The following is a 25342-nucleotide window of genomic DNA, read 5'->3' on the forward strand; positions in this document are numbered from 1 at the left end:
TTTTCCTCATTCCCTTGAGAGCTACATTTCTCCCTAAGGTGAGATTTCAGCTCTTATCCATTTCCCCACTTTTGAGTCTGGGTTGGTCTAAGACTTGCCTCAGTTATTCAGTTGATAAATGGCACTAAGCAGTTGGGTATTGGTTCTAGTTCTAGGCCCTAAGAAGCCCTCATGCTTCTTCTACCCACTGTCATTGTCAGCTTAGTAACTAGTCAACAACCAGTCACCTGCCAGCTGACTGCAGACATATGAATGACTCCACATATGCTTGGCTGGACCTAGCCAAGGGAGCAGAACCAGCCAGCTGACCTATATCTGGATAAAAGTAATTATTTTCAGCCAGTAAATTTTTAAAAATATTTTTATTGTAAATTAATAGAAGAGTTACATTTTATTCGCCAGATAGAAGGTGCATTACTTAACAATCATTGCTACCCCGTCTCATGTTTTTGTTCCCATTTCCCTCCCCCACCACCTCCTCTCATCTTGTTTTCCCCCTTCCCTATCCTATTTCAAATAAACATATATACAATATCCAAAATTTTTATTATGCTTGATTTAGATTAATAGCAAACAGTTTTTATGCATGGCCAGTTGTTCATTGGCCTAGAGTTGAGACCCTTACTCACTATGATAGTCTAAATATAGACTACAATAAAAAGTGGTTAAGCTTTTGGTAGTCTAAGCCTTGTACTCTGACAGAGTCCTTTTGACCCTGGTGTGTGTGTGTGTGTAATTACACAACCAATACTGGCCACCAGGACCCGCATCTTTTGGACTTTTAGTTGGTGTGATGCTGTTGAAATCAAACAGGCCAATTAAAAAAAAATATTTGTCATTAAAATCTTTCCTTCAGCCAGTAAGTTTTTTTTTGTTTGTTTGTTTGTTTTGTTTTTTTCAGCTAGTAAGTTTTAAGGAGCTTTGTTATACACCAGTCGCTGAACATTCTCTTTGGACTGTAAATCCACAGTTTTTCATGTGTCTGAAGATGCTCAGAGGATAAAGAGGTGTCACTCACCACTAATCCGTCTCTGCACATGGAAGGCATCTAGTCAATGGATGTGGAACTTGAATTCTAACTGTATGACTTGGGTAATCTTTGGAAAAGACAAAACAGGCCCAGTGGGAAGGGGTAGGAGGAGGGAACGACGAGGGACTGTGAAGTGGACCCACTTGGAGACTTAGTGTGTCTGTTTTGTGGATCAGTGGGTCTCCAAGGGGAAGAACCAAGAATGAAGAATGATGTAGGAATTTTAGGGGGAAGACATGCTTGGCAGTATTATGGGAACCTTGTCCTCTAGCCACTCGGGTTCCATGAAGAGGAGGTGGGCTACCACCAGGGAAAAATGAGCTCCCTGTGTGAGAGGTGACCTAGCAGAGGCTAGGGAACACAGGATGGGCAAACTTTGAAGTGCAAATTTTAACCGAAAAAAATTTGAACCAACATGGCTCTAAGTTTAGTTCTGTTGCCCTGTAATGGTAGAAAGGTTCCTTAAAGACCAATATTTCATTGTGCCAACAATAGACCTGGATTGTCTCTTAAAAAACTAATTTCTCTGGGCGCAGTAGCTCATGCCTGTAATCCCAGCTACTCAGGAGGCTGAGATCTGAGGATTATAGTTCAAAGCCAACCTGGGCACTAAAGACTATGAGACTCTTATATCCAATTAATCACTAGAAAACAGGAAGTAGGGCTGTGGCTCAAGGGGTAGGACAGTAGCCTTGAGCTGAAGAGCTCAGGGACAATGTCCAGGCCCAAGGGTAGGGCAGTATCCTTGAGCTAAAGAGGTCAGGAACAGCACCCAGGTCCAGAGTTCAAGCCCCCTGACCCCCCCCACAATATTAATAATTTTACTGGGCCTGAGAATGTCCAGGTAGAGTGCTTAGCATGCATGAAGCCCTGGGTTTGATTCCTTGGTACCACATACATTGGAAAAGCCAGAAGTGGTGCTGTAGCTCAAGTGGGCAGAGCTACTAGCCTTAAAAAGCAAGAGTAGTTCAGGGACAGTGCCCAGGCCCTGAGTTCAAGCCCCAGGACTGGCAATTTTTATTATTAAAGTGTTGTACAGAGGGATTACTGTTTCATTAAGTCAGGTAATGAATGCCTTTTTGTTTGGACAGTGTCACACTTTACCCCAGTTTTAGACTGTCTTATCTTACAAATAACATTTGGGACCCATTTTTAGTTGCGGGCAGCAAGGTCCCTCCTCTCCTACCTGTCTTTGGGGTTCTTTGTCTTCTAAGCACCTTGTTGAGGGGAGTGCCATCCTGTACGTTATCTAGTCCTTGGTCAAGGCATCCTTCATTCCATGCTTCCCCAACCTGGGCCAGCCTCCTGGGGCTTAGTTATGAAAGGCCCCTCCCCTACCAGGTCCCTCTCTGACACAGGCCACCACACATTAACACACACAGACACAGACACACACACACACACACACACACACACAACAACATGCTGTTGAGCTATACCAGGGAGCCCCACACTCCTCAAAGCCCTGGGTTAATAGACTGTCAGGGAGGCAGTTGGATCTCAGAGTTCCAAGGCTCTTGGATCTAACGGTGATAATTCTAATGAGACTCTCCCACCCTGCCAGGAGGCTGATTTCCAATGAGAATTATTGTGGAGAAGCCCAACTGTCTCTCTTGGACAATGGATCCTGTCGAGTGTTTGTGTATCCATTAATGTGGTATTGGGCAAAGAATAGACCTTTCCTTGTGATATATTTTTGTTCCATCCAGAAGAGGACCTATGAAAAGGCCAGTATTTAGGTCCCAGGGTGTCTCTTTAAAAGATTAAAAGGATCCTAGGAAGGAAGAACCTAGGGTAATGATGGGCCTGAGAACTGAAAAACTCGGGAGAGGAAGAGAAAATGGTCTGGGAGCCTCCTGCCCCTGTACCTCACATCATTGCTAGAGTTTGTCAGCCTTTAAGAAGCCATGGATGTTGAGAACGTCTTTGAAAAGGAATGATGAGAGTCACAGACTTTCCAGGTCCAGAAAAGGAGCGGCCCTTTCTAACCAGGCCATTCCTTATTACTAACTAGTGGCTTATGAAGGACGGGCATTGCTTACTGAGATTGCGCGAGTTGAGAGTCGAGGTGTGGTTCTCTAGATCCTTTGCCCTGGGTATTAGTGGCTGTGATCAAGGCTGCATTCCTTTTTGGAGTTCAGACTCCTTTTCCAAGCTCATGTGATTGATTGTTACCCTATGGCTTTATGACCGAGACTCCAAATCCTTACTCTCTGGGCCCTCCATCGGTGGTTGGTGTGTGTTGGTTTACTTTTCAAGGCCATCAAAGTATCTCCATAAGATGGAGTCTGAACACCGATTGTGGTGGGGATTCCCTACCACCTTTGCTAAATTCTAACGATTGGAATCAAGACACAGGTTCTGCCCACACTCAGTGGGATTTAAACAAGGGTGTGAGCAATTGAGGGGGGCGGGGGCTGGGAGCGCCATCTTAGGATGTGTCGCCACAGCAAGAATTTTACAAATCTCGTTTATCTCAAAAGAACGTAAGAAAAAGATGACGGAAGATACCGCAGGCGTGGATGAAGATGCATCAAGGGACGCAGAAGACCTGGGACCTCTCGACAGTCGTAAGGCCAACCCTGGCATCCCTGCAGTGTCTTAGCTTCCCCACCTTGCCCGGTGGACATGATGCAGAAGCACAGCTAGGGCTGTGCAGGGCAGGGAAGGTGAGGGGTGCTGACACACCTCCGGTGGTGGTCCTCTTAACCTCAGACCTGTGCCATCTCTCTTTCAGGAACTTTGCAACAAGTCATAAACCTCCTGAATATCATGGACACAGAGCCATCAAAGACAGACACTGTTGGCTCTGGCATTGATATGCGGAAGACACTGGCCTCAGTGATCATCACCGAGAAGGCCTCCACGGAGCCCTCTGTGGTGATGAATACCCTCATCCACTGTCTGCAGGTGCCCAAGGTAGGACTGCTTCACCCTGGGTGCCCTCAGATTGGCCACCTTGGGCTATCTGTGTGGCCACATGCTGTTCAGCACACATTTGTGACCACCATAGACAGTGCTAAGGGGTGGAGGTGGGCAAGGCTAGGTAATGCCCACTCCTTGAGGACCAATTGGAGCTGAGGTTTTCACATTTTCAAAGTCTGCCATCATCTAGACAGTGAGTGAGGGAGCCATCTGGTTGAGATATGAGTGCTGGATTGGTTGATGCCTTAGTCTCCTCCAGCTGTCATGCACAGTAGCATAGAATACATGGCCTAAACAACAGAAAGACATCCAGTGTGGAAGCCCCAGTTATCTGTGATGCAGGTGCAAGTAGATCTGGTTTCTGCTGCGGCTCCCATCCTTACCTCATGCTCTTCCTCTGAGCTTGTGCACAGAGAGAGCTGTCTTCTGTAGCTCCTCCCCAAAGAACTCCCAGAGCATTGTCCAGACTGCATCAAGCCTTCTGGAAGCCACCAGGGGTCGCTCTTGTCAATGCCCAAGTCTGATAGTTTTTCCTTTTGTAACATGTTTATTTCTTTACTACCTTCCTCTTTCCCTTCCTCCCTCCATGTCTTTCCTCCTTGATTCCTGACACCCTGACAGTATTTGTCCGTTTGTACATGGCTTAATGTCTTCTGTGTCCATCCATGTTGACACAAGTGACAAAATCTCTTCCTTTTAGGGCTGAATAAGATTCCATAATCAGACCTGGAGTGTGGCCTGTCAGTAAAGTGCTCTCCTGGCATGCACAAAGCCCTGGTTTTATTCCTCAAGAACCACATATACAGAATAGCTGAAAATGGTACTTGGCTCAAGTGGTAGAGGGCTAGCCTTGAGAAAACTCAAGGACAATGCACAGGCCCTGAGTTCAAGCCCCAGGGATGGCAAAAAAAAAAAAAATCCATAATATATATGCATATATATTCTTTCAACACTATATATTATAATATATGCTTATATATATCACTTTATTTATCCACTCATCTAGTGATAGGCATATCCATGAATGATTGTATATCTTGGCTATTCTGAAATGCTCTCTCATATTTATTGAAAATTATTTTTTGCTACAACCATCTTATCATACTTTGCCTGGCTATTTCTATTAAGGTGCTAATAAAGTAGATGGACCTCCCTGAATTTGCTTTGGACATGTGGATCATACATTCTCAGTGGGATGATATTACTCCGGGGGGGGCAAAACTTGTTTCTGAGGGATGAAGACAATTCTAATTTTTATATTGAAAACACAGATATGTATACAAGCCTTTAAATACACATATGCCATTAATGTTTCATTGGGGAGAAGCTGGGAAAAACTATCTGTACAAGCTCTGCTGGACAATTATACTAATAGTAATAAATGTTTGGAAGCCATGGTCTAGAGCCAGGCAGAATATCTTCCATTTCTTTCCAGGAATGGCTGGAGCTTTACCAGCCATTTTTTTCTCTTATCATTTGCTTTCCCAAACTTAAGAAACAGAAACTAAGACTGCTCTACTGGTTTTCACCAGGGGATCTTATAAACTTGAGTAAATTCTTCCCTTCTTTTCAAAAATTTTTATTTTCTAAATTCTTCCCTTCTTGAGGTCTCCAAAATTGCTAAGATTTCTGGGTATCTACCATCTGAAGCAGCAGGCATGTCTCTAAAGGGCTTTTCAGGCAGAGGCCTCATGGATACAGCCACCTTCATTAAGAGTGGCTTGTGTGCTTGGGAGGCAGAGATAGAAAACTTGTGGTTTGAAGCCTGCTCAAGCAAAAATGTTAGCAAGACATCATCTCAAAATAAGCCAGGTATGATTGCATGCAACTGTGGTTCCCTGAGTGGCATAGGTAGGAGGATCGAAGTTCGAGGTCTGAAACACAAAGGAAAAAGGGCTAGCATACCTACCCAGAGTGTGTGGGGTCCTGAGTACAAACCCTGGTACAGCCAGATACTTTTTTTTTGCCAGTCCTGATGCTTAAACTTAGGGCCTGATCACTGTCCTTGGGCTTTCTCAAGGACAGAGCTCTACTGCTTGAGCCACAGCAACACTTCTGGCCTTTTCTATGTATGTGGTACCGAGGAATTGAATCCAGGTCTTCATGCATGCTAGGCAAGCACTCTACCACTAGGCCAAATTCCCGGCTCCAGAAAATGTTTTAAAGTGGCTTTGTCATGCTTAATTAAATAAAGACCATTCTGAAATATGGCTGTCTAGTCTTAGGTATGGCTGAGGTGCGCAGGCCATTTCCTCTACCCCAGGTACCATCTTATCCTAACATCTAGCCAGCACTGCTCAAGTAGGAATCAAAAGAGGAAGAGGGCTGGAGGAATGACTCAGCTGGTAGAGTTCTTGCCTAGCAATCAATTGGCATTGATCAGTTGGCAATTGTCTCAGATGCCCCATCATCAGAGCAAAAGGTAGGGCAAGACTGCCTCCTGTGGCTCTCCAGACAGCTTGCGTTCATCATTGGAGGACTTTGTGTGTCCATCCAACACCTGCCCTACTAAACACTGATTGAACACAGACGAGTTTGCAAGCCATAGTGACAGCCTGTTAGCTGAGTGGGTAAGGCAGTGGGAGAAGATGGAAAAGCCTTGGTAGTTGGAGATGGTGTTTCCATCTCTAGGTTGGGTACAGAAGAGAAGTGTCGGGGAGAGGGGGTAGAGTTCCCAGTGCCGGGGCCAGGCAAGGGGTCCATCCCTGACTCTACAGCTCAACCAGGAATCTCTCACCCACCATGTTTGTTCTAGATCTCCACGCAACGCAAAATCAACATCTACAACATCCTCCAGGCCATCATCCAGCAGGAGGGAGAGCTGGAGGAGGGCTGTGTGCAAAGGCTGGTCACCATTGCCTCCAGGGAGATGAGGGAGAGCCCCGAGGTACCAGGGTCTGACCTCCAGTTGTGCCTCTCTGCTGGGAGGTCTGAGGGCCCTGAGTGGTGACCTCGTGGCATTGGGCAGGTTGAACCAGGGAACCAGGGGTGTGGAGGGTTGTGGGATTAGTCTTCTTGAAGGCCTAGCCAGTGGTGGTGTCTCTCCTCTCCCCTCAGATGGACAACTACATGCAAGCAGAGGTGGCCAGCGACACTCTGGTGGCTCTGTCCCGAAACCACTTCAGCTTGGTCATGTATGAGCTGCAGCATAACCTCAAACCCCTTGAGCTTGCTGATGAATTTGTCATCATCACCTTGGCCAAGCTAGCTAATGGCAACGGTAGGGCTCTGAGGCCTGGGCCGGGTATTTGACCCCGGCAGTCCAGCACAAGGCTTTCTCCTGGTCTCTGTTCTTTAGTCCTTGCTTATTTCTAACTGCCTCCCCCCTTTCTGTTATTTCTCTTTTTCTCTTTGGTTGACACTCTTTGACTCCTTGTGTCTGTCTCTCACTTTTCCCTCCGCTTTCCCCACTCTCTCCTCTCCCTTGCCTGCATTGTTTTTTGTTTTCTCACCTTCCTTTTCTTTCTCTTTTATTCCTCTGTTCTTTTCTCCCTGTCCATTTATTCTACAAAATAATCTCTTCCGTGTGGACTTTGTGGTAGGCGCTGAACTACAACATTGGGTTAAACATAGCATGGTCTCTGTCTTCAGGACAAGAAATAAGTAAGACAGGAAGTAAGTGTTTTTGGACAGCTGAGTGGCCCTGAGAGCTCAGGTCATTTAAAGAACCCTTATCCCTGTAGGACTCTGAGCAAGTATACCATGTTCTAGTAGAGACCTGAAAGATGACAGGGAGATGTTCCTGTGAAGATTGGGATGGGGAGAACCTTCCACGTGGAGAGAACACTTTGCGCAAAGGCCGAAGTAGAATGCACTTGATTTCTCTGAAGCATGGAAAAGTCACTGTGGCTGGAAGTAGGGACCGACGGGGGTTAGAAGTATTAGGTGAGTGGGAGATATAGACAGGGTCAGTGTCCCTGATAAGGTCTAGTATTTATTTGAAGGTACTCAAGAGGTAGTAAAAGATTCTGGGCTGCAGATGTGTGATGACATTTAGACTCCAAATAGAAAACCGTTCTAGATATTGGATGGCTGGATGGATGGATGGGAAAGGTTTGGGAGGTGAATGGACTGCATCCTAACAGACTATCACAAGATAAGAATACCCCATGTCAAAAGTGCTTTGAATCCACCACTGTCCAAGCACTGCGCCTTAGCAACACTGCACAGTGCAACCTCAGCCCCACCCCAGAGGATTGTGGGTCAGCTTGGGGAGGCCCCGGGACAGAGAAGAAGGTACCTGTAACCCTAGTCTGGAAATATTCAAAAGCAGAAGGATGGTTTCTACTGAAGGTGTATTGCTTTTGCATCATGGTGAAGTCTAATCCCCCAAATTCCAAGGCCCCGGGAATGCCCCTGCCCAGGGAAGAGAGGAGAGTGGGATGAGACTGGTGTGCTGCGAGTGGGAGGGAGAAGACCCCAGAGTCAGGTTTCCAGCCGGGTGTGAGGAGTGGGCATTCTATTATCATTAGCTCTCTTTCTGTCTCTGTCTCTGTCTCTGTCTCTGTCTCTCACGCGCACACACATACACACACACACACACACACACCATATATGGCTCTACATACATTAGAAGATCTGAGGAAGGTGGAGGTGGCACTCAGCATGAGTAGAAGGGACAGACTCAGGAGAGCAGCCTCCTGTGGGTTGGGGTCTGTCACAGGTTCCCTTTCTTTCTAGTCTGTGGCTCTTCTCTGCGTGCTTTCTCTTGTCTCCCCTATCTCCCCATCAGCTATCCACTGTCAACTTAAGGCCCAGGGTCAATGGGTGTCCCTTGGGAGACAAACACCAGACCCTGGAAGCAGATACTCTGTGAGCTACTAGCTGTCCACACCTGCCTGCCCCTTCCCTGTGGCTCTCAGTGCCCTCTTTTGGCTTGCTCTACCCTGTCTTCTTGCTCCATGTACCTCTTCTCCTGGTTGTCTTGTCTTTCTTTGTCCTGCTCCTAATTCTAGTTCATTCTTTTTACATGTGCACTTGCCATGGTTTCCTGAGTCTCCTCCAGGACAAAGCCTTCTCTGGCTTTGGGCTGTCAGGGGATGGAGGCAACAGGGTTGTCTTCTCTGCTGTCTCCTGTCCTGCCCTTTCCCTGACTCCTTGTGCCCTTCCCCTTCCCCTACAGTGTTTGAGTTCATGCCGTACATGGGCATCACCCTGGCGACCCTGTTCACGATGCTAAGGCTTGCCAATGAGGCCAAGATGCGACAGGTGATCTGCAGTGGTGCGTGTCCCACTTGGGCCTGTAGGTCTGGACTCGTCAGGGTACTGGAGGGGGGAGAAGGGAACAGGAGCTGGTGGAAAGGTCGTTGAACAAGAAAGTGTATTGCTTATTTGTTCTAAACTTTTGTTCTGTGACTGCCTCTGCTTAGGGGCAGGCGGCTGAGACATGTGGGTGTTTTTTAGAAGACTGTGCCTGTCACTGACTCTGTCAGACTACTTAAGTATTTCAGGAGACCAGAGAAGGGTGGTGGATGGTTGAGGAAGAGGGCAGCAGTCAGGGAAAACATTTCCTTTGGAAGCTTGACTTGGAGAAGGCATTTGGTGCTCTTAAAACCAGATAATTGGGCTCAGGGATTTGATTGCTTCACTTGGTTGTGGGTTAAGAAAATCTGATGTTCACAAAGTGTGTGTGTTGTGATCTGAATGGGAAACCCCAGGATATGGTCAGGGAGTCACCCTACAGCCCCACCTGTGACTGGTAGTCCCAAAGGGGAGGGGCTTAGTCACATGGTGTGCTCAGCATTCACATGAATGCCCAGCATTGGAGAATGAGGAGAATGCAGAGGAGGGCAGAGAGGAGTAGTCTCAGCAAACCTAGAAGGTGGGCAGGGAAGGGGTGGCTCTGCCTGTGGCATCTCCAGTCCCATCTGCCTCCCCCCCCACTGGCAGCCATGGAGACCTTCTGTGAGACGGTGCAGTTTTACCTGCGCCACCTGGAGGACAGCCTGTATCCCGTGATGACTGAGGAGCAGTTTGCCATCAAGCTCTTCCCCATGTATCGCTACTTTGTGACCGTGTGGCTGAAGCACTCCCAGCCTGAGGTGAGCTGCACCCTGCTGTGGAGCCGTCACCCCTGTGACTGTGCGGCTGGCCTCATTGCCGGCCTCGGGAGAGTCTAGCGGAGTGGACACACGAGGCTGTGTGAGCTGGGCCTTGATGAAGGCAGCAGAGAGGCTTTAGGTACACGTAGTGAACGTCTGAGCAGGGGGCCCCAGGCAGGGCAGGGCCTGGACTCTGTTGGGATGTGAGAGCCCTGGTTCTACTGGGCTCTGGGACTCCCACTTCCTACGGCAGGTGAAGCTGGGTGTCATCAAGTCCCTGAGGCCCATGCTGAACCTCCTCCTGCCCAACGACGACCTGCGAGAGCAGGTCTACGACTACATCCCTGTGCTGCTGGCCGAGTACCAGGGGGGCCTGGAGGCCCTTTTCATCACCCAGGTGAGGACCGGGACACTTGGGTAGAAAGAGGTGCTTTGATTAGGGCATCATGTCAGCTGCCTGAACGTTTGTACCCTGGGGGAGGGGAACCAAGAACCTTGGCCCCTGTTGGGTATGTGGGAAATGAACTCTGCCATTCCCAGTGGGAGGGACCAGAGGGTCCTGAAGGTGGCTGACCTTGTGTTGGCTTCTTATGATGGCTACAACTAAGAACTGTCAGGTTTTAAAGATCCCTAGCTATTCATCCTAAGGGAACATTCCAGAGTTCCAGTTGGGCCTGGACTTGAGGATACCATTCAACCCTTCCCCCACAACCTTCAACCTGTGTGAGATGAGACATTGCAGGGTTCCAAGTGGGGATGTGGCCTGGGCTAGTGGACACTGGAAGTGGCCATGGGTCTAGAAGCAGGGCACAGCCTGTGCTGTCAAAGCAAGAACAGAAAGGAGCGTAACCGATCCACGGGACCACCGGTGGATCACTCTAAGGAACGGGACCCACTCCAAAGGACTAGAAGAGTGGAAAGGGCCCTGAGCACCATGCTAAGTGGTGCTGTGCAGTACCGCATGCATTCATTGTATAGGTATCGCCTAGGACTGGTGGGAATACAGGACCCAGCAGGGATAGGTAGGGCCGCAGCTCAGGCTTCTTCTCATCAGTTCCAGGGGAAACTGGCACACCAGCTCCGTGACCTACTGAGTAGTAAGGGTCCAGAGCTGGGCTCCGAGTGAGTTAAAGGTAACGGTTACACACAATCCTCTGTCCATTGTTGCAGGTATTGAGGCAAATTCTAGAAATGTCGGTCACCACCAATACCCCCATCCCTCAAATGCAGTTACACCCCGTGTTCACAGAATTACACATCCAGGTAAGGCCAGCCACCCCCGCTGGTACAGGCATCTTCAGGGTGGGGCGCAGGAAGCGGCCGTGGGAAGGGACTGGGCCCCTGGCTCACTGTTGTCCCTCCTGCCACCTGCTGGGCTGCTGGCATCGTCCAGCTGGACTGCCCTCGGGTGCTTGGTTTCTTGTGATCTGCCCCACCCCCCCCACCCCTCCACAGGTGTGCAACAAGGCCCCAGCCCAGCATCAGTTCAGCAGCCAGAACCTGATGGAGATTGTTCACTGCTTCATAGCCCTCGGTGAGGCGCCCCACAGGGCTGTTCTGCCTGCCCTCTGCTTTGTGTGGGGCCCAGGGTAGCCCCAGGCCTGCTGAGCCCGCGAGCTGTGGGGCTGCTGCCCTGTGCTGGCTTGGGGCCCAGTGAGCATGACCGAAGTGCTTCCACCCCACAGCTCGCTCCTGCCCCAAGGAGCTGATGAAGTTCTTCTTCAATCAGATGGAGGTGAGCAAGGAGGCTGTCCGAGTGGGGACCCTGAACCTCATCCGAGCAGTGGTGAGCGCCGACGGTGAGCATTGGGGCGCCGGGGCCAGGGGAATGGGCCTCACTTGTATGTGGGCCACTGCCAGTTCTTCTTCCGTGCACAGGGTAGGAGGCCATAGGGGCCAGGTCTCTTGGTTGTAAAATGTTTTCTAATCTTGAGCCCAATCAGCACTGTCACCGTCTCCGGAGTCACAGCCACTCTGCTGAGTCTGACTTTCAATCCTGAATCCTGCTGTTGATTTCTAATGCTAGATCAAAGCTGCCCACTCTGAGTCCCTGAGTATACTCTGACTCTAACCCCAGTCCTTGAAATTGCCCTCACAGTGTGCTGGGCATGGCATTGGCTCACTTGTACCATAGCACCTCTGCAGGGGCCGCACAGTTAGCTTTCGTGCCTCACAGGTGAGGAGATGGAAGTATGGAGGAGCTCTGTAATTCATCAGAGGTCATATAGCTGGGACGAGGTCCCATCCAGGTCCCACCCTTGGGTCCCACCCCTGGCAGCCTGGCAGCCTGACACTGTACTGTGCAGTTTTGTGTGCTCCCAGCTATGTGCCAAGCCATGGAGAATCGAGGCAGGGCTTCAGCAGGGTTGTCCCTAGAGTCAAGTTAGGCACATGCCAAGCAGTGGCCAGGACAATCAGGTGTCAAAATGCTGACCTGTGGGCTGAAGAGCAGGGTGCTGCTGTGGATCCTAGGAGAGGGTTGTGCCAGGGGGGCTGGCCAGCGAGGATCCTAAGAAGCTACCTCTCAGCTTGGGGGATGTTGAGGATCTTGACGTGAGGTGACAAGGGCCTGCCACCCTCAGCTGCAGCCCTCCAGATTGGCCTTCCTCTTTCAGAGCCCAAGATGAATATCAAGACCATCTACCTGGCCATCCGAGTGGTGAAGGGCATCCTCTCTGACAGCCGCTCCAAGGTGACCGGGCAGGGCCTCCCCCGGGCAGCCAGCGCTGTGGGGAAGAGGCCTCCCCACCCAGCCTTCCCTAGACACAGAGGAGAGCAAGGCCAGTGAGAGCTGAGGTCCTCCTGGGGCACGCCTTGTTCTCCATAAGGACCTGGAATCTTCAGGTTGTACCTTTGGCTCTACCTTGCAGGGAGGGAAGGCAGCTTCAGTGATAGCTGCGTGTTGTGTGGGGTTGGTGTGAGGCCTTCAATGAAAGTGAAACAAGTCACTGAGGGACCTTATTCACGCACACACACACACGCACACGCACGCACGCATGCGCGCGCACACACACACACACACGCACACACACACACACACACACACACACACACGACAAGTCTTGGACTCTATGCTACTATAGGCAGCTTGGAATACAGCTCAGGCTCTGGCTGAAGGCCCAGAAGCAGAGTGCAGGTGTGCCCACCTGAGCACGTGCAGAGTGTTTCCTAAAAAGGTGATGTTGAATGGAATGGGCATAAACCTTGTGGTCCCCATCTAGATAAGAGAATCCCAAATTACTGGTGTCTCATGTTCAGGGACTGGGTATCTGCTGCTGAGTTCTGTGGACGTCCACCCCACCAGCAGGTCCTCCTGTCTCTGGTGTCTCATGTCTAAGGACTGGGTATCTGCTGCTGAGTTCTGTGGAGACGTCCACCCCACCGGTCCTCCCTGTCTCTGGCCCTTCAGGTGAGGATGGCGATTCTGCGCATCATCGGCCAGCTGGCTCTGTCTGGGTACCAGGAGAAGATCAAAGGCTGGGGTCTGAAATACGTATCTGTGCAGCTGACCTTGTCCACCTACAAACTGGTGAGTGGCCTCTATTCAGGAGCAGCTGGACTCCGGAAGTTTCCAAAGCACTGAGCAAAGAATACTGCTCAGTGCACTTTCATTTGACCTCTGGAGGCATCCATGACATAAGCACATGGCCACACAGAGACCCTGCAGGTAAAGATGTACTCAGGTTTCCAGGCAGGAGCCCAGATATCTCCCTGAGCATTCTGGTCCCACAGTCCAGGCAGGAAGCCTTCTGGGGAGTGGGGAGACCAACCCTGCCAGTCCTCCAGTGGAGATGCTTCGGTTCTGCTTTCCAGACAAATCGCCGTGAGTGCTTTTATCAAAGAGAGTTGGAGGAGAAGATGGTCCATAAGGTTACCATGGAGACTGTGAAGATCATAACCTCTTCTGTCAGTGGCATGACCAACGTGAGTGAGCAAGTCCACTCCCTGCCCAGTGGTCAGCACAGCAGAGCCCACAGCTCCTCTGCACATTGAAGGCCGGCCGAGGAGCCAAGCATACCCAGAATTCCTCACTTCCCCTTCACCTATTCCTATTTCCACTGCCTGGAGGACCTCCTTTTCCACTTGCCTGAGGTTTTCCCTTCCTAACCCAGTTCCAGAACTCTGTCTTTAGTAGAAACCTATTCTGCATCTCCAGAAGCTTGACAGTACTCAGCACACAGATAAGGTCTCAATATATATTTCTTGATTTATGTGTCCATATTTTAAAGACCTTTTAATTCAAGCGTGTATGAGATAATATCCAGCAAGTCCCTACCACATAAAAGACATGAAAACATGGCACTAAAAGAACCAGGAGTTCATAGGTCACAGGAAAAACAAACATGTAGACTTTTAACTGCAGTGAATTGTGATGTAACTATAAGACAGGGAAAAAAATTCACAAGAGCATCAAAGAGGAAATGAATGATCATCAACTAACTGAGGCCATAGTTAGATGCTTCCTGTCTAGTGACAGCTTTTTTGTGGTTTTTTTTTTTGGCCAGGCTTGGGCTTGGGCTCAGGGCCTGAGCACTGTCCTTGGACTTTCTCAACCACTTGAGCCTCAGCACCACTTCCGGCTTTTTTCTATGTATGTGGTACTAAGGAATCGAACCTGGGTATTCGTGCATGCTAGGCAAGCACTCTACCAATAGGCCAAACTCCTGGGTCCAAAAGCTTTCTTTTTAATTGAAGAAATAATGAGCCTAATAGTAATGGCTACCATCTCTGACCTACGTGTAGCAGGTACGAGTATGTGGGCAACACGCATCATCTCATTTAGTTATAAGGTGGGTTCTCTAATTACCCTGATTTTACAGAGGAAGAAAATAAGAGTTGGTGAAGAGTAAAGCCAGTAGTAAAATGTGCTTTGTAATCCACTGTGTACCTCTTCAAGGGAACCCAGGGCCAAGAAGATTGCAGTCCTGATGTCTGGAATCGATCAAATTATCTGCACTACTGGTGTAGGAGCCTCATCCTAAATTACTAAAAGTAGGAGTAGGCCGAAGGAGACCTCGATTAGCTAGGGGTGTTTATCATTCAAAGAATGGGGACCCAAGAATCTGTATCCATCAGGGCTCCCCCAGAGAAACAAGACCAAAGAGGCAGCACATGTCTCAGTTATATCATGGACTTGACTCAGGCCATGTGGGCAGGTAAGTGTGAAGCAGGTCAGGATAGCAGGCTGGAGGTGCAGGCCAGAAGGGAGACTGCAGTCTTGTGGCAGAACTCCTACTTCCTCAGTCTTTTGTTTCTAAGGCCTTTCGGCTCCCTGGATGGAATCACTAAGAATGATCTCCTGTCCGGAGCATGGACTTGCATCATGGCTGTGTGACACTTTCACAGTAGTGCTAAGATGTTGGATTGGATAACCAGGTTCTCCTATCCAGCTAAGTTGATAAATAAATCTGTCACGAATATGAGGTCACTTACCCAGCATGCAACGCCAAAGGACTTAGCCAGGGAGGGACTGGATGAGCCTAGGGTTGGGCTGAGGCTAATAGGGACATGGATCGGACAGAGTGCATGGCAGAATGGCTGGCTGGCTGCCCCCAGAAGCCAGGGTTGACGGGAGTCCGTCGAGCACTGTCACAGGACAGCCCTGGGCCTGCTGGGTGGACCTGCACTGCGGGTGGGCCGGGTTGATATCTCTGGGGGCTGCAGGACATCCTCAGCTTTCCATGGGCCTCTTCTCCACCCCTGCCTCAGGAGTTTTGGGTGAGGCTCCTGTGCTACATCATGGAGACAGACTACACTGAGGCATTGACCCCCATTTGCATCAGCCTCACCAATCTGGCAGAGCACCAGCTCCAGGAAAAGGAGGCGGAGGCCAACGGAACCAGCAAGAACAAGCGCGGTGGGCAGCATCCCTGTGCTGGCTGGGGGGACTGGGCAGGTGGGAAGGCTCCTTGTTACTTACTCCTCTCCATTCCTTCTCCAAACTTCCCTCGCTCCAGGACCCCCGCAGTCCACCTTGCCATGTTGAAGAGGGTGCCAAAACCCCACAAACACCCTTCTGGGAGCTTGTTCTTCCTCATCCATATCCCAGCCCATATCCGGCCTGGACCTCCACCCTGATGCACTCGTGGCCTACTCTCTTTCTAGCTGTGGTCTTCATAGGCCCGTGTTTCATCCAGACTTTCTGAGCCATCTAGAGGGACTATGGGCATCCCAACCCCAACCAATTCCTGTGCAAACCAACCCCACAATGGAGGCAAAGGCTCAAGTGTATGTCACCTATAGCGTATCACTGCAGTATCCACCCTTCTCCCTTTTCTTCTGTCTCTCCTTCCCACTTCTAGTTCCAAGATGGTGGCTCTCATGGACCTGGGGATTCCCCAGCAGGGCTTGGCTGGTGGTGGAGGTGATCTAGGGATGCAGGCTGTTAGTATCCAGGGATGGAAAAGGGCAGGGCCCACAATCTGTATGTGATCTGAGAGGCCTAGTGGCCTCCTGAGGTCTTCCCTGTGGCCCTTGCACCCCTCACTCCAGCCCTGATTCCCACAATTATAGTGTTTCAGGCTGGGCCTTTCCTTTGCCCATCAACTGAAGCTCTGTGAGTTTTCTTTTCAAAGGCTCGTTGGCTTCCGGGGCCTGCAGAGAAGGGCAGATGTGGGAAGCTGGGCCAGAGGCCAGAGTTCCCAGTAGGAGAATTGTCATGACAAGTCCTGGTATCTGCTACAAAATAGCCATGAGTGGCTTTGAGTAGTATAGCACTAGCCTTGAGCAAAAGGCTTTGGGACAGCACCCAGGCCCTGTGCTCAGGCCCTGAAACTGACTTAAACAAGCCACATGGGCATGACGTGAGAAAGCATCCTCTAAACCCAGCCCATTAGCATGGCCTCCCTCCACCACTGGAGGAAGTCATTGAGGACAACCATGCCACACTTTCATAGGAACCCCCTGTGCTGACCTGCCCAGCCTCCATTCTGGGATGAGGGAGGCAGTGCAGTCTTGCTCGGGGACTTGTTTCAGTTACCATGGGGCCCTCAGGGAACACGGGGCTTGTACTGGTGTGGGCCAAGTAGCCTTAGCTAAGGCTGCATCTCCTTCCTCAGTGGAGCTGCCTGCGCCTCAGAAGCTGCTGGCCCGTCTGCTGGTGAGTGGCTGACTTGTACCTGCCCCATCCCAGTGAGGGCATGTCCCAAGGCACCTCTCCATAGAATTCCTCATTCCCGGGCCCCAGAGGGAGGAAGGAGCCAGATGCATTGAAGGAGCTGGGCACTGTCAGGACAGTGTCCCAGGTATCCGCTGTCCATCTTGGGGCAAAATGTCAGCAGCAGTGTGTTTAGATGGTTAGGACTCAGACACATCCCTCCCCCAGATTCTTTTATCCAAGGCATCCCAATGATACTGCCAGTGGCCTGCTTTCCCCTAGGGTCCTCTGTTCCCACTAGTATCCCTAGAGATATGAATCAATGATGTATTGGGGTTTGGGATGTAGGAGACCAGGCCTGGTCTCTCTGCAGGGGCCTCTTTATCCCTGGGTTGTGTTTGAGAACCACCTGGTTCAAATGCCCCATGTACTGTGAGATCAGGCAGGCAGCAAGGGGCCCTGCCCTGCTCTACTGATGTCCTGTGCCCTCCAGGTGCTGATGTCCTCACCCTACAAAGGGGAGGGCCGAGGCATAGCCATGCTCAACCTCCTGAGGACCCTGAGCCAGAGCATCGCACCTGCCATGGCAAACATGTGGGAGGCAGAGATCCCGCTGCTGGTCCAGTACCTGGAAGGTGAGGTGCCCACATCGTGAGCCTTCTGGGGCATGGACAGCATGTCTTGAACAGCAGAAACCTGGTTCTTGGTGAACGCATGCCAACTACTTTGGTCCTGAGATTTGACGATCAGCTTGGGGAGGTGGGGTGGGGTATCTATGGAGGCCCCAGATGCCAGACCAAGGAGGCTGAGCCCAAGTGGGAAGCAGAAGAGAGCACACCGTGAGACCACGTGTGTGCTCCTGCAGAACACACCGAGTTTACCTGGAATCAGAAGGCCTGGGAGGACAAGCTAATTCAGGTAAAGGAGTGACCGGTTGCTGAGACCAGGAGGGGGGACAAAGAGACGGGAACACACGGGAGAGGCTTTTGATGGGGCTGGCTTGTCTAGGATCCTCTAAAACTACATGTTCTCATTCTACCCAAGGATGAATTCTATAGCTCTATCAGGAAGGAAAATGGAGAGAACCAAATACCAGGGAAAATAGCAAGGGTCGTACCTCACCCACATGCCACCCAGAGCCAGAATGTCAGTGCTAGATTGGGGCTCTGTAGAGTGAATGTTCTAGAGGTCACACAGCACACTGACCTGCAGTATCTTCTACCTCCTCAGTTTCTGAGAAACTCCCTTAAGAAGACCCGGGGGACCAACTGGAGTCTTCGCCTGAGCAAAGAGCTGAACAACCAGATTGAGACCTTCAGCAGCCCCTCCCTGGAAAAGGTTCATCCCACAGGACCAGGGAGTACCTATGGGCGGGGGCCCCTGGGATGGGAGGGAGACAGGATGGCTCTGGGGCTGTTGTACAGCATCCTGTAGGGGAGAAACGGATGGTCTAGTCCAATGAGTTTTAGTTTGTTTATCCTTCAGTTCCTGGTTCGTGATATATATGTATATTTCTTTGTAAAAGAGTTATCCTTTTTAAAAGTGTTGACTATTATTTAAAGGCAATTTTTAAAACTTAAAAAAAATTGAAGGAGACAACAGAAATCTAAATAAGAGGCAATCATCCCGTGTTCACGGATTGGAGGACAATCCAATGTCCATATATTCAATGTTGCTGCCAGTGTAGTTCCAACTGGCTCCTCCACCACTGACAATCTGATCCCAGAATTCATATAAGGACATAAGAGACCCAGAACAGCAATGAAATGAGAAGAAAGAACCAAGGCAGAGGACTAGACAGTGTGATACTGACCTGAGGGTAGACTTCTAGATGGATGGAATACGGTCGAAGTCTAGAAATAAGATAACATCTAGAGTAAATTGATTTTCAATAAGGATACCCAGCCAATTCAAAAAGGAAAGGAAAATAATTTCTTTTTTCTTTTTTTGCCAGTCCTAGGGCTTGAATCAGAGCCTGGCACTGTCCTTGGGCTTTCTCAAGGCAAGCATTCTACCATTTGAGCCACAGCATCACTTCTAGCTTTTTCTGTGTATATGGTGCTGAGGATTCAAACCCTGGGCTTTGTACATGCTAGGCAAGCACTGTACCACTAGGTCACAGTAAAGCCTTTGTAACAGCAGAGCTAGAACAACTGGAGACCCATATGCAAAAGGATGAATTTAGAGCCCAATTTCACTCTTTACACACATTCATTAAAATAGATAATGTAACTGAATATAAAAGCTAAAAGTGTAAACATCTTAATAAAAAAGATAGTCATGAATCTTCATGACTGGGTTAGGTGAAGCCTTTTTAGATATAGCGTTAAAACACAAATGGTGAGAAAGAAAAAAACAGATTAAACTGAATTATAAAAAATTACCTTGTAAAAAAACAAACAAAAAAAATTACCTTGTGCAGAAAATAGTGAAAAAAAATCCACAGAATGCAAGAAGATATTTAAACTATATAATTGATATGCACACATATTGCAGCTCACTAATAAAGAAAAATAAATCAATTAAAAATGGACAAAGAATCTAAACAAACTTCTCCAAAGATGATGCACAAATAGCATATGAAAAGATGTTTGTGTTCATTATTATTAGGGGACTATAAATCAGTAACAAAATAATGAAATACTACATCACATCCACTAGAGAGATGTACCAAAAAGTTAATAACCAGTGTTGTCAATGATGTAGAAAAACTGGAACCTACACATATTACTTACTGGTAGGGATGTAAAATTGTGAATTTTGATGTTTCCTAAATATGTTAAGTACACATCACTACACTATCTGGCAATCCTACTTCTCATTATACATGGTCATAAAATTGGCCAAAAAAAAAACTATGTGCACATGAAAACTTGCAATTGACATTCAGAGCTTCATTATTCACAATACCCAAAAAGTTAAAACAACTCAAATGTCTTATTAGTGGATAAAGGTGATATATTCATGCAGAAATATCAATACATACACCATGAAAACATTATATGCTAAATAAATGAAGTCACACATGATAAAAAGTACCACGTGTTATATGATTCCCTCCGTATGTGAAATGTCTGGGACAGATAAATCCATGAAGACACAAAGTAAATGGTAGTTGAAGGAAATGTAGCATATGGGTTGCAGATGGGTATAGGGTTTCTTTTTTTTTTTTTTTTTTTTGCCAGTCCTGGGCTTGAGCTCAGGGCCTGAGCATTGTCCTTGGACTTTCTCAAGGCTAGAGCTCTACCACTTGAGCCTCAGCACCATTTCCGGCTTTTTTCTATGTATGTGGTACCGAGGAATCGAACCCAGGTCTTCGTGCACACTAGGCAAACACGCTACCACTAGGCCAAACTCCCGGCCCATGGGTATAGGGTTTCTTTAAGAGGATGATAGTGTTCTCAACTTAGACTGTGATGGTGGTCATACAGCTCTCAGCACACAACTGGAATTTTGTGCTTCAAATGGATGAGTTTTCTGGCATATGAACTATATTTCAATAGCGATTTTACAAATTTCAATAAAAGCTTTTTTTGTGGGTCATGGGGCTTGAACTCGGCCTGGGTACTGTCCCTGAACTCTTCAGCTTGAGGCTACCACCCTACCCTTGAACCAAGCCCCACTTCTTGTTTTCTAGAGGTTAGTTGGAGATAAAAGTCTCAGGTCCTTTTGTGCTCAAGCTGGCTTAGAACCTCCTGAGTAGCTAGGATGACAGGTGTAAGCCAGTGTGCCTGGCAAGGTTTTTTTGTTTTTGTTTTTGCTTTTGTTTTTTTGTTGTTGTTGTTGGTCATGGAGCTTGAACTCTGGGCCTGGGTGCTATCCCTGAGTTATTCAGCTCAACACCATCCTTGAGCCTCAGCGCCATTTCTGGTTTTCTGGTGGTTAATTGGAGATGAGAGTCTCATGGACTTTAGTGCCTCGGCTGGCTTTGAACCATAATCCTCAGATCTCCGCCTCCTGAGTAGTTAGGATTACAGGTGTGGGTGCCTGGCAAGTTTTTTTTTTAAATTTTCTATGGGTTTCCACAAAAATTACACCTATGAAATACATACTTGATAGCTGAACAAGTAAAATGACAGATAGCAAGGGGTACCCTACAGATTTCTTCACAGCTAAACCCTATAGACTTGAAGGTATATGCTTCTATCAGATGTTAATTTGTGGTATATTTGAAGGGAAGTTGTAGATAGCATTTAATGAACAAACAAACCACATTAAAATAATTTGCCCAGTAAAGATCAATATGTAAAAAAATTCATGTGGCTCCAATAACTCAGAAAGTATTGATTAGATGCTTTAACAGAGGAACCCTGCTTACACATTCACCACCTCAACCCTTCAGAGTGGCTAGATGGTAGCTGCTAGTAGCACCCAGATGTGTTATCCTAATAAACTAGTCCTTTCCAAAAATTAATATGCAAAGATAATTATCTTCCCTATGTGCAATCGAAGTAATAAAGGAAAAAAGTTACCATTCAAAGTACAACACAGTGGAACATATGTAAACAGATAAAATATGGAGTACATAAAAAACATGGAGTCAACCTGAGAACAAAGCGTTGTCAGGAGAGTAAGGAAATGCAAAGTGAGTTTGAGGGCTGTAGAGGCAGCTCAGTGTGAGAGTGTAGGCCTATCATATGTAAGTCCCAGGGTTCCATCCCCAGGACTGCAGGGAAAGAGAGAGGATACACACTCCTGGAAAAACAAACACGGTCACTTGTTCCTCCATTGAAAGTCTCAGTGGGTGGGTAAATACATCTGCCTTGAATTGATCTATGACACAGTCTTCTCCGGATCAGTTCCTCAAGGAGTGTTTGTGGAATTGTGACAAATTCAGAGTGTTTGTAGAATGTTATAGTTTTATGGAACTTGACAAGATTATTTCCAGGTTCATATGAATATGAAAATGAGAGAATATAGTAAGAATATGTGGAAAGGGGGCGGATTTGGCCTAATGGTAGAGTGCTTGCGTAAGATGCATGAAGACCCAGGAAGTGGTGCTGAGGCTTAAGTGGTAGAGCTCTAGCCTTGAGAAAGTCCAAAGACAGTGAGTGCTCAGTCCCTGAGCTCAAGCCCAAGACTGACAAAAAAAAAAAAAAGAATATGTGGGAAAAGAAGCACATTAATGAAGGATTTGTTATCCTAGAGCAGAGCAGTAGACAGAATAAAACTATAGAACAAGTAGGGAGGGAAGAAGGAAGAAAGGATAGAAGAAAGGAGATGGGAGATAAAAAGAAAGAGGAGAGAGGAGAAGAAAGGAGAGAAAAGAAAAGAAAAACTGCTAGGTTTAAAATCTTGGTTCTACTTTCTGCTTGTTTTCTTATCTCTAAATACAACAGAGTTTTTGGGAGGATTTAATGAAATAACACATGGTTATTATTATATTTCCAAATATACAAACGTGGTTCTTACAAAAATGAATCTATCAGAAAAAATAAAGCCAAACATTAAAGGAACTAAAATAGTTTATGAGAAAGATGATCAACGTGACTAATAATCAAAGAAACAAAAAGTAGAAATGTTCTCCCCTCTCACTGATAATATCCTGTGTCAGAGCGAAGGTGGAAAATTTTGTTTCTGAAGTTGTGGATGCAGCATACATTGGTTCAACCAATGTAGCAGACAGTTTGCTAAAATAACAGCCTAATTCCTCAGAATAACCTCAGAGTAATAAAGAATATAGAAAATGTATATGCCATGAAGAGAAACAAAAAAAACAACACCCCCAAGTAAAGCAAAACAACCAGGAGGGATGGTAACCACTGTAACAGCGCCGCTGCCTGGAGGATGTGATCCGAAAGCCTGAGCGCCTCTCTACTTTCAGGGATTTCTGTACCGGGCCTTGGGCTTCACCTTGGCCATGGGTCTGGAGGCTGACAGGGTGGAGGTGCAGCTGCTGGAGCTGCTGTACAAGACAGACTATGGCAATGACTTTGACCGGGAGGTGAGGATGCCTGCTGCCCCCTCCTGTCTACCAGATCACTCTGGGCCCTGAGGAAATGGACCTGCATACACATATTCACATGATGTATGCACATGAACACAAATGGGTTTGTGCATGTGTGTGTGTGTGCGTGCGCATGTGCGATCCTCTCCTGACTCTGCTGGGTCTTCCTACAGGGCGTGATCCTGTGCTTTGGCCTGTGTGCCAGGGGCCAGGTGAAGACAGTGCTCAACGTGCTCCGTGAGTTTGAGGAGAAGATCCAGGAGTCAGAGCAGTCCTGGCAGATCAGTGCCTGGCGGGTAAGATCCCTTTCAGTCCACAGCTGCATCTCCAGACCTCTGAGTACAGCACTTGGTTCACAAATGTAAAGTTCTTGCTAGGGCTCAGTGAGAAATTCTCTCTCTCTCTCTCCCTTTCTCCCTCTCTCCCCCCCCTCCCCCCTTCTCTCCTCCCCCCCCCCCCCGTCTCCCTCCCATCTCCCTCCCTCCCTCCCTCTCTCCCTCCCTCCCTCCCTCCCTCCCTCTCCCCTTGTTTCTTGCTTCCAAAATTTAGAATCCTCTTCCACAGTTTGTGCTGCTGGGTTATCTGGAAAACAGGCTGGGCCTTCTACAGGACCCAGAAGCTCAGCACCTGGAAACTCAGGGTGGACACCTGGCACTGGGAGCATAAGATTCCCGGGTGCACCTCCAGAAAGACTCTGGCTGGGTGCTGTCCATGCATGCTGCCGTGCTGGTGGTTGTGTGGAAGGCCACATCCCTACCATTTATAGGGGACAGCAAGGAAGCTTGTCCAGACATAGAGCTTGGTCAGTTGAGAACTCAGCCTTGGGCTACCTTCTCTGGGCTCCTTGTCTCAGGGGATGGCCCAATAAGCTGACTAAATCCTCAGTGGGAAACCAGATGGAGTCATCAATGCCCCTGTCTCAGACCCTTGACCCGGCATCTGGGTATTTGAATGGATTGAGACTTTGCCAAGCTTTGCTTCACAGCAGAACATGGGGCCTGGAGGGGCACTCCAGGCCTAGCTCCTTGCTCCCTGCTCCCTGTTCAAAGGGTATTTGTTGATGGCCTCCAGCACCTCCTCCAACTCAGATTGTTCAGCGAGTGTGCACCCCCTGAAAGCAAGGCCAAGGCTATTGGTTCTCACTGGATCTCCAGCATTTGACCTTGACCACTGAAGGTCTTAAGGTAGCCTCTGCTTGTGAGTGTGCACATGAACCTAATTCACTTCTTCTCCTCCTCCTCCTCCTCCTCCTCCTCCTCTTCTTCCTCCTCCTCCTCCCCCCTCCCTTTCCCCCTCCCCCTCTCCCTCTCCCTCTCCCTCCCCTTCTCCTCCTTCTCCTTCTCCTTCTTCTTCAGTTGTGGGGCTTAAACCCTGGGCCTGGATGCTGTGCTCTTCAGCTCAAGGCCAGTGCTCTACCACTTTGAGCTGCAATGCTACTTCTGGCTAATTAGAGATGATGATGCCTGTCCTGGTTTTGAGCCGCAATCCTCAGATCTCAGCCTCCTGTGTAGCTAGGATTATACCCAGCTTCTGTTTACTTCTGATGGCTGGTTTTGGCACATGTCACTGGAGTGGAGCCTCCCAGGGGGTGGTGGGTCCTCATGTATCTTGCTCACTATTTCCTGCCCAGAACCTCACCTAGTAAACAAATGAGTACTTCTGTTCCCAGAGTGCAATCAACTGAAGTCCTTGTAGTCACTCAGCAGCCACTTTGGTCCTGTGACCAGATACCATCCTCCCTGCAGCCAGAGTGGGTGGGCAAGCCCTGCCCCTTCAGAAAGTCTCCTTTCTCTCAATGCCTTGCAGAAGGACCACCCCTGGAAGCGGGAGAATGTGAAGAGTGCCCTCATCGTGATGTACAGCTGCGTGTCCTCCTACTGCCACCCCCAAATGCTCCTCACCCACGTGGACAGCCCCATCACCGCCAAGATCATCCATCACTACTGCAGCAGCTGCCAGGTGGGCCGGGTTCAGTGCGTGATGGAGGCGCTGCCCTCGAGCCAGACAGCAGTGTCACCCTGGGTCTCACACTGGATGCCCTATTAAGGAGATTGCCATCTGGCCAGCATTTGGAAAGTCCACTGCCGATAACTGAGCTGTCCCCTTGCTTTTGTGGCATGCTGGGGAGTTGGGCAATGCCATCCCCTGAATGCTAGGTGGGTGAGCATGGATCCTCCAAGTATCAGTATAGGCCCCACCTCTTCCAAGGCTCCTCTGTTCTCTCTTCCTCACCTCCAGGCCCTCTTAACTGCCTCCCTCCCTAGCCCAGTCCCTTTTTCTAAAAGGTATCAGAAATGGGATTG

At 48.6% G+C, this 25342-nt stretch overlaps 1 protein-coding gene across 1 annotated transcript in view; it reads left to right on the forward strand.

The window, feature by feature from the left end:
• Positions 1–3514: 3514 nt before the first annotated feature.
• The window catches only part of Mroh2a (maestro heat like repeat family member 2A), a 41256-nt gene continuing 19428 nt past the window's right edge, over positions 3515–25342 (forward strand). Inside the window, exons 1-21 of the mRNA XM_090355084.1 lie at positions 3515–3600; positions 3768–3949; positions 6711–6842; positions 7013–7175; positions 9078–9176; positions 9845–9996; positions 10250–10393; positions 11167–11259; positions 11452–11530; positions 11682–11795; positions 12612–12688; positions 13406–13525; positions 13810–13920; positions 15706–15853; positions 17055–17095; positions 17586–17727; positions 17958–18010; positions 18323–18430; positions 22917–23036; positions 23213–23335; positions 24846–24998. Of these exons, the coding sequence (XP_090211210.1) occupies positions 3528–3600; positions 3768–3949; positions 6711–6842; positions 7013–7175; positions 9078–9176; positions 9845–9996; positions 10250–10393; positions 11167–11259; positions 11452–11530; positions 11682–11795; positions 12612–12688; positions 13406–13525; positions 13810–13920; positions 15706–15853; positions 17055–17095; positions 17586–17727; positions 17958–18010; positions 18323–18430; positions 22917–23036; positions 23213–23335; positions 24846–24998 (2427 nt within the window). The 5' untranslated portion in view covers positions 3515–3527. The remainder of the gene's footprint in view (positions 3601–3767; positions 3950–6710; positions 6843–7012; positions 7176–9077; positions 9177–9844; positions 9997–10249; positions 10394–11166; positions 11260–11451; positions 11531–11681; positions 11796–12611; positions 12689–13405; positions 13526–13809; positions 13921–15705; positions 15854–17054; positions 17096–17585; positions 17728–17957; positions 18011–18322; positions 18431–22916; positions 23037–23212; positions 23336–24845; positions 24999–25342) is intronic.

Source organism: Megascapheus bottae, chromosome 21 (genome assembly GCF_031878675.1).
Source record: "Megascapheus bottae isolate mThoBot1 chromosome 21, mThoBot2.hap1, whole genome shotgun sequence".
In the NCBI taxonomy this organism is placed as follows: Eukaryota; Metazoa; Chordata; class Mammalia; order Rodentia; family Geomyidae; genus Megascapheus; species Megascapheus bottae.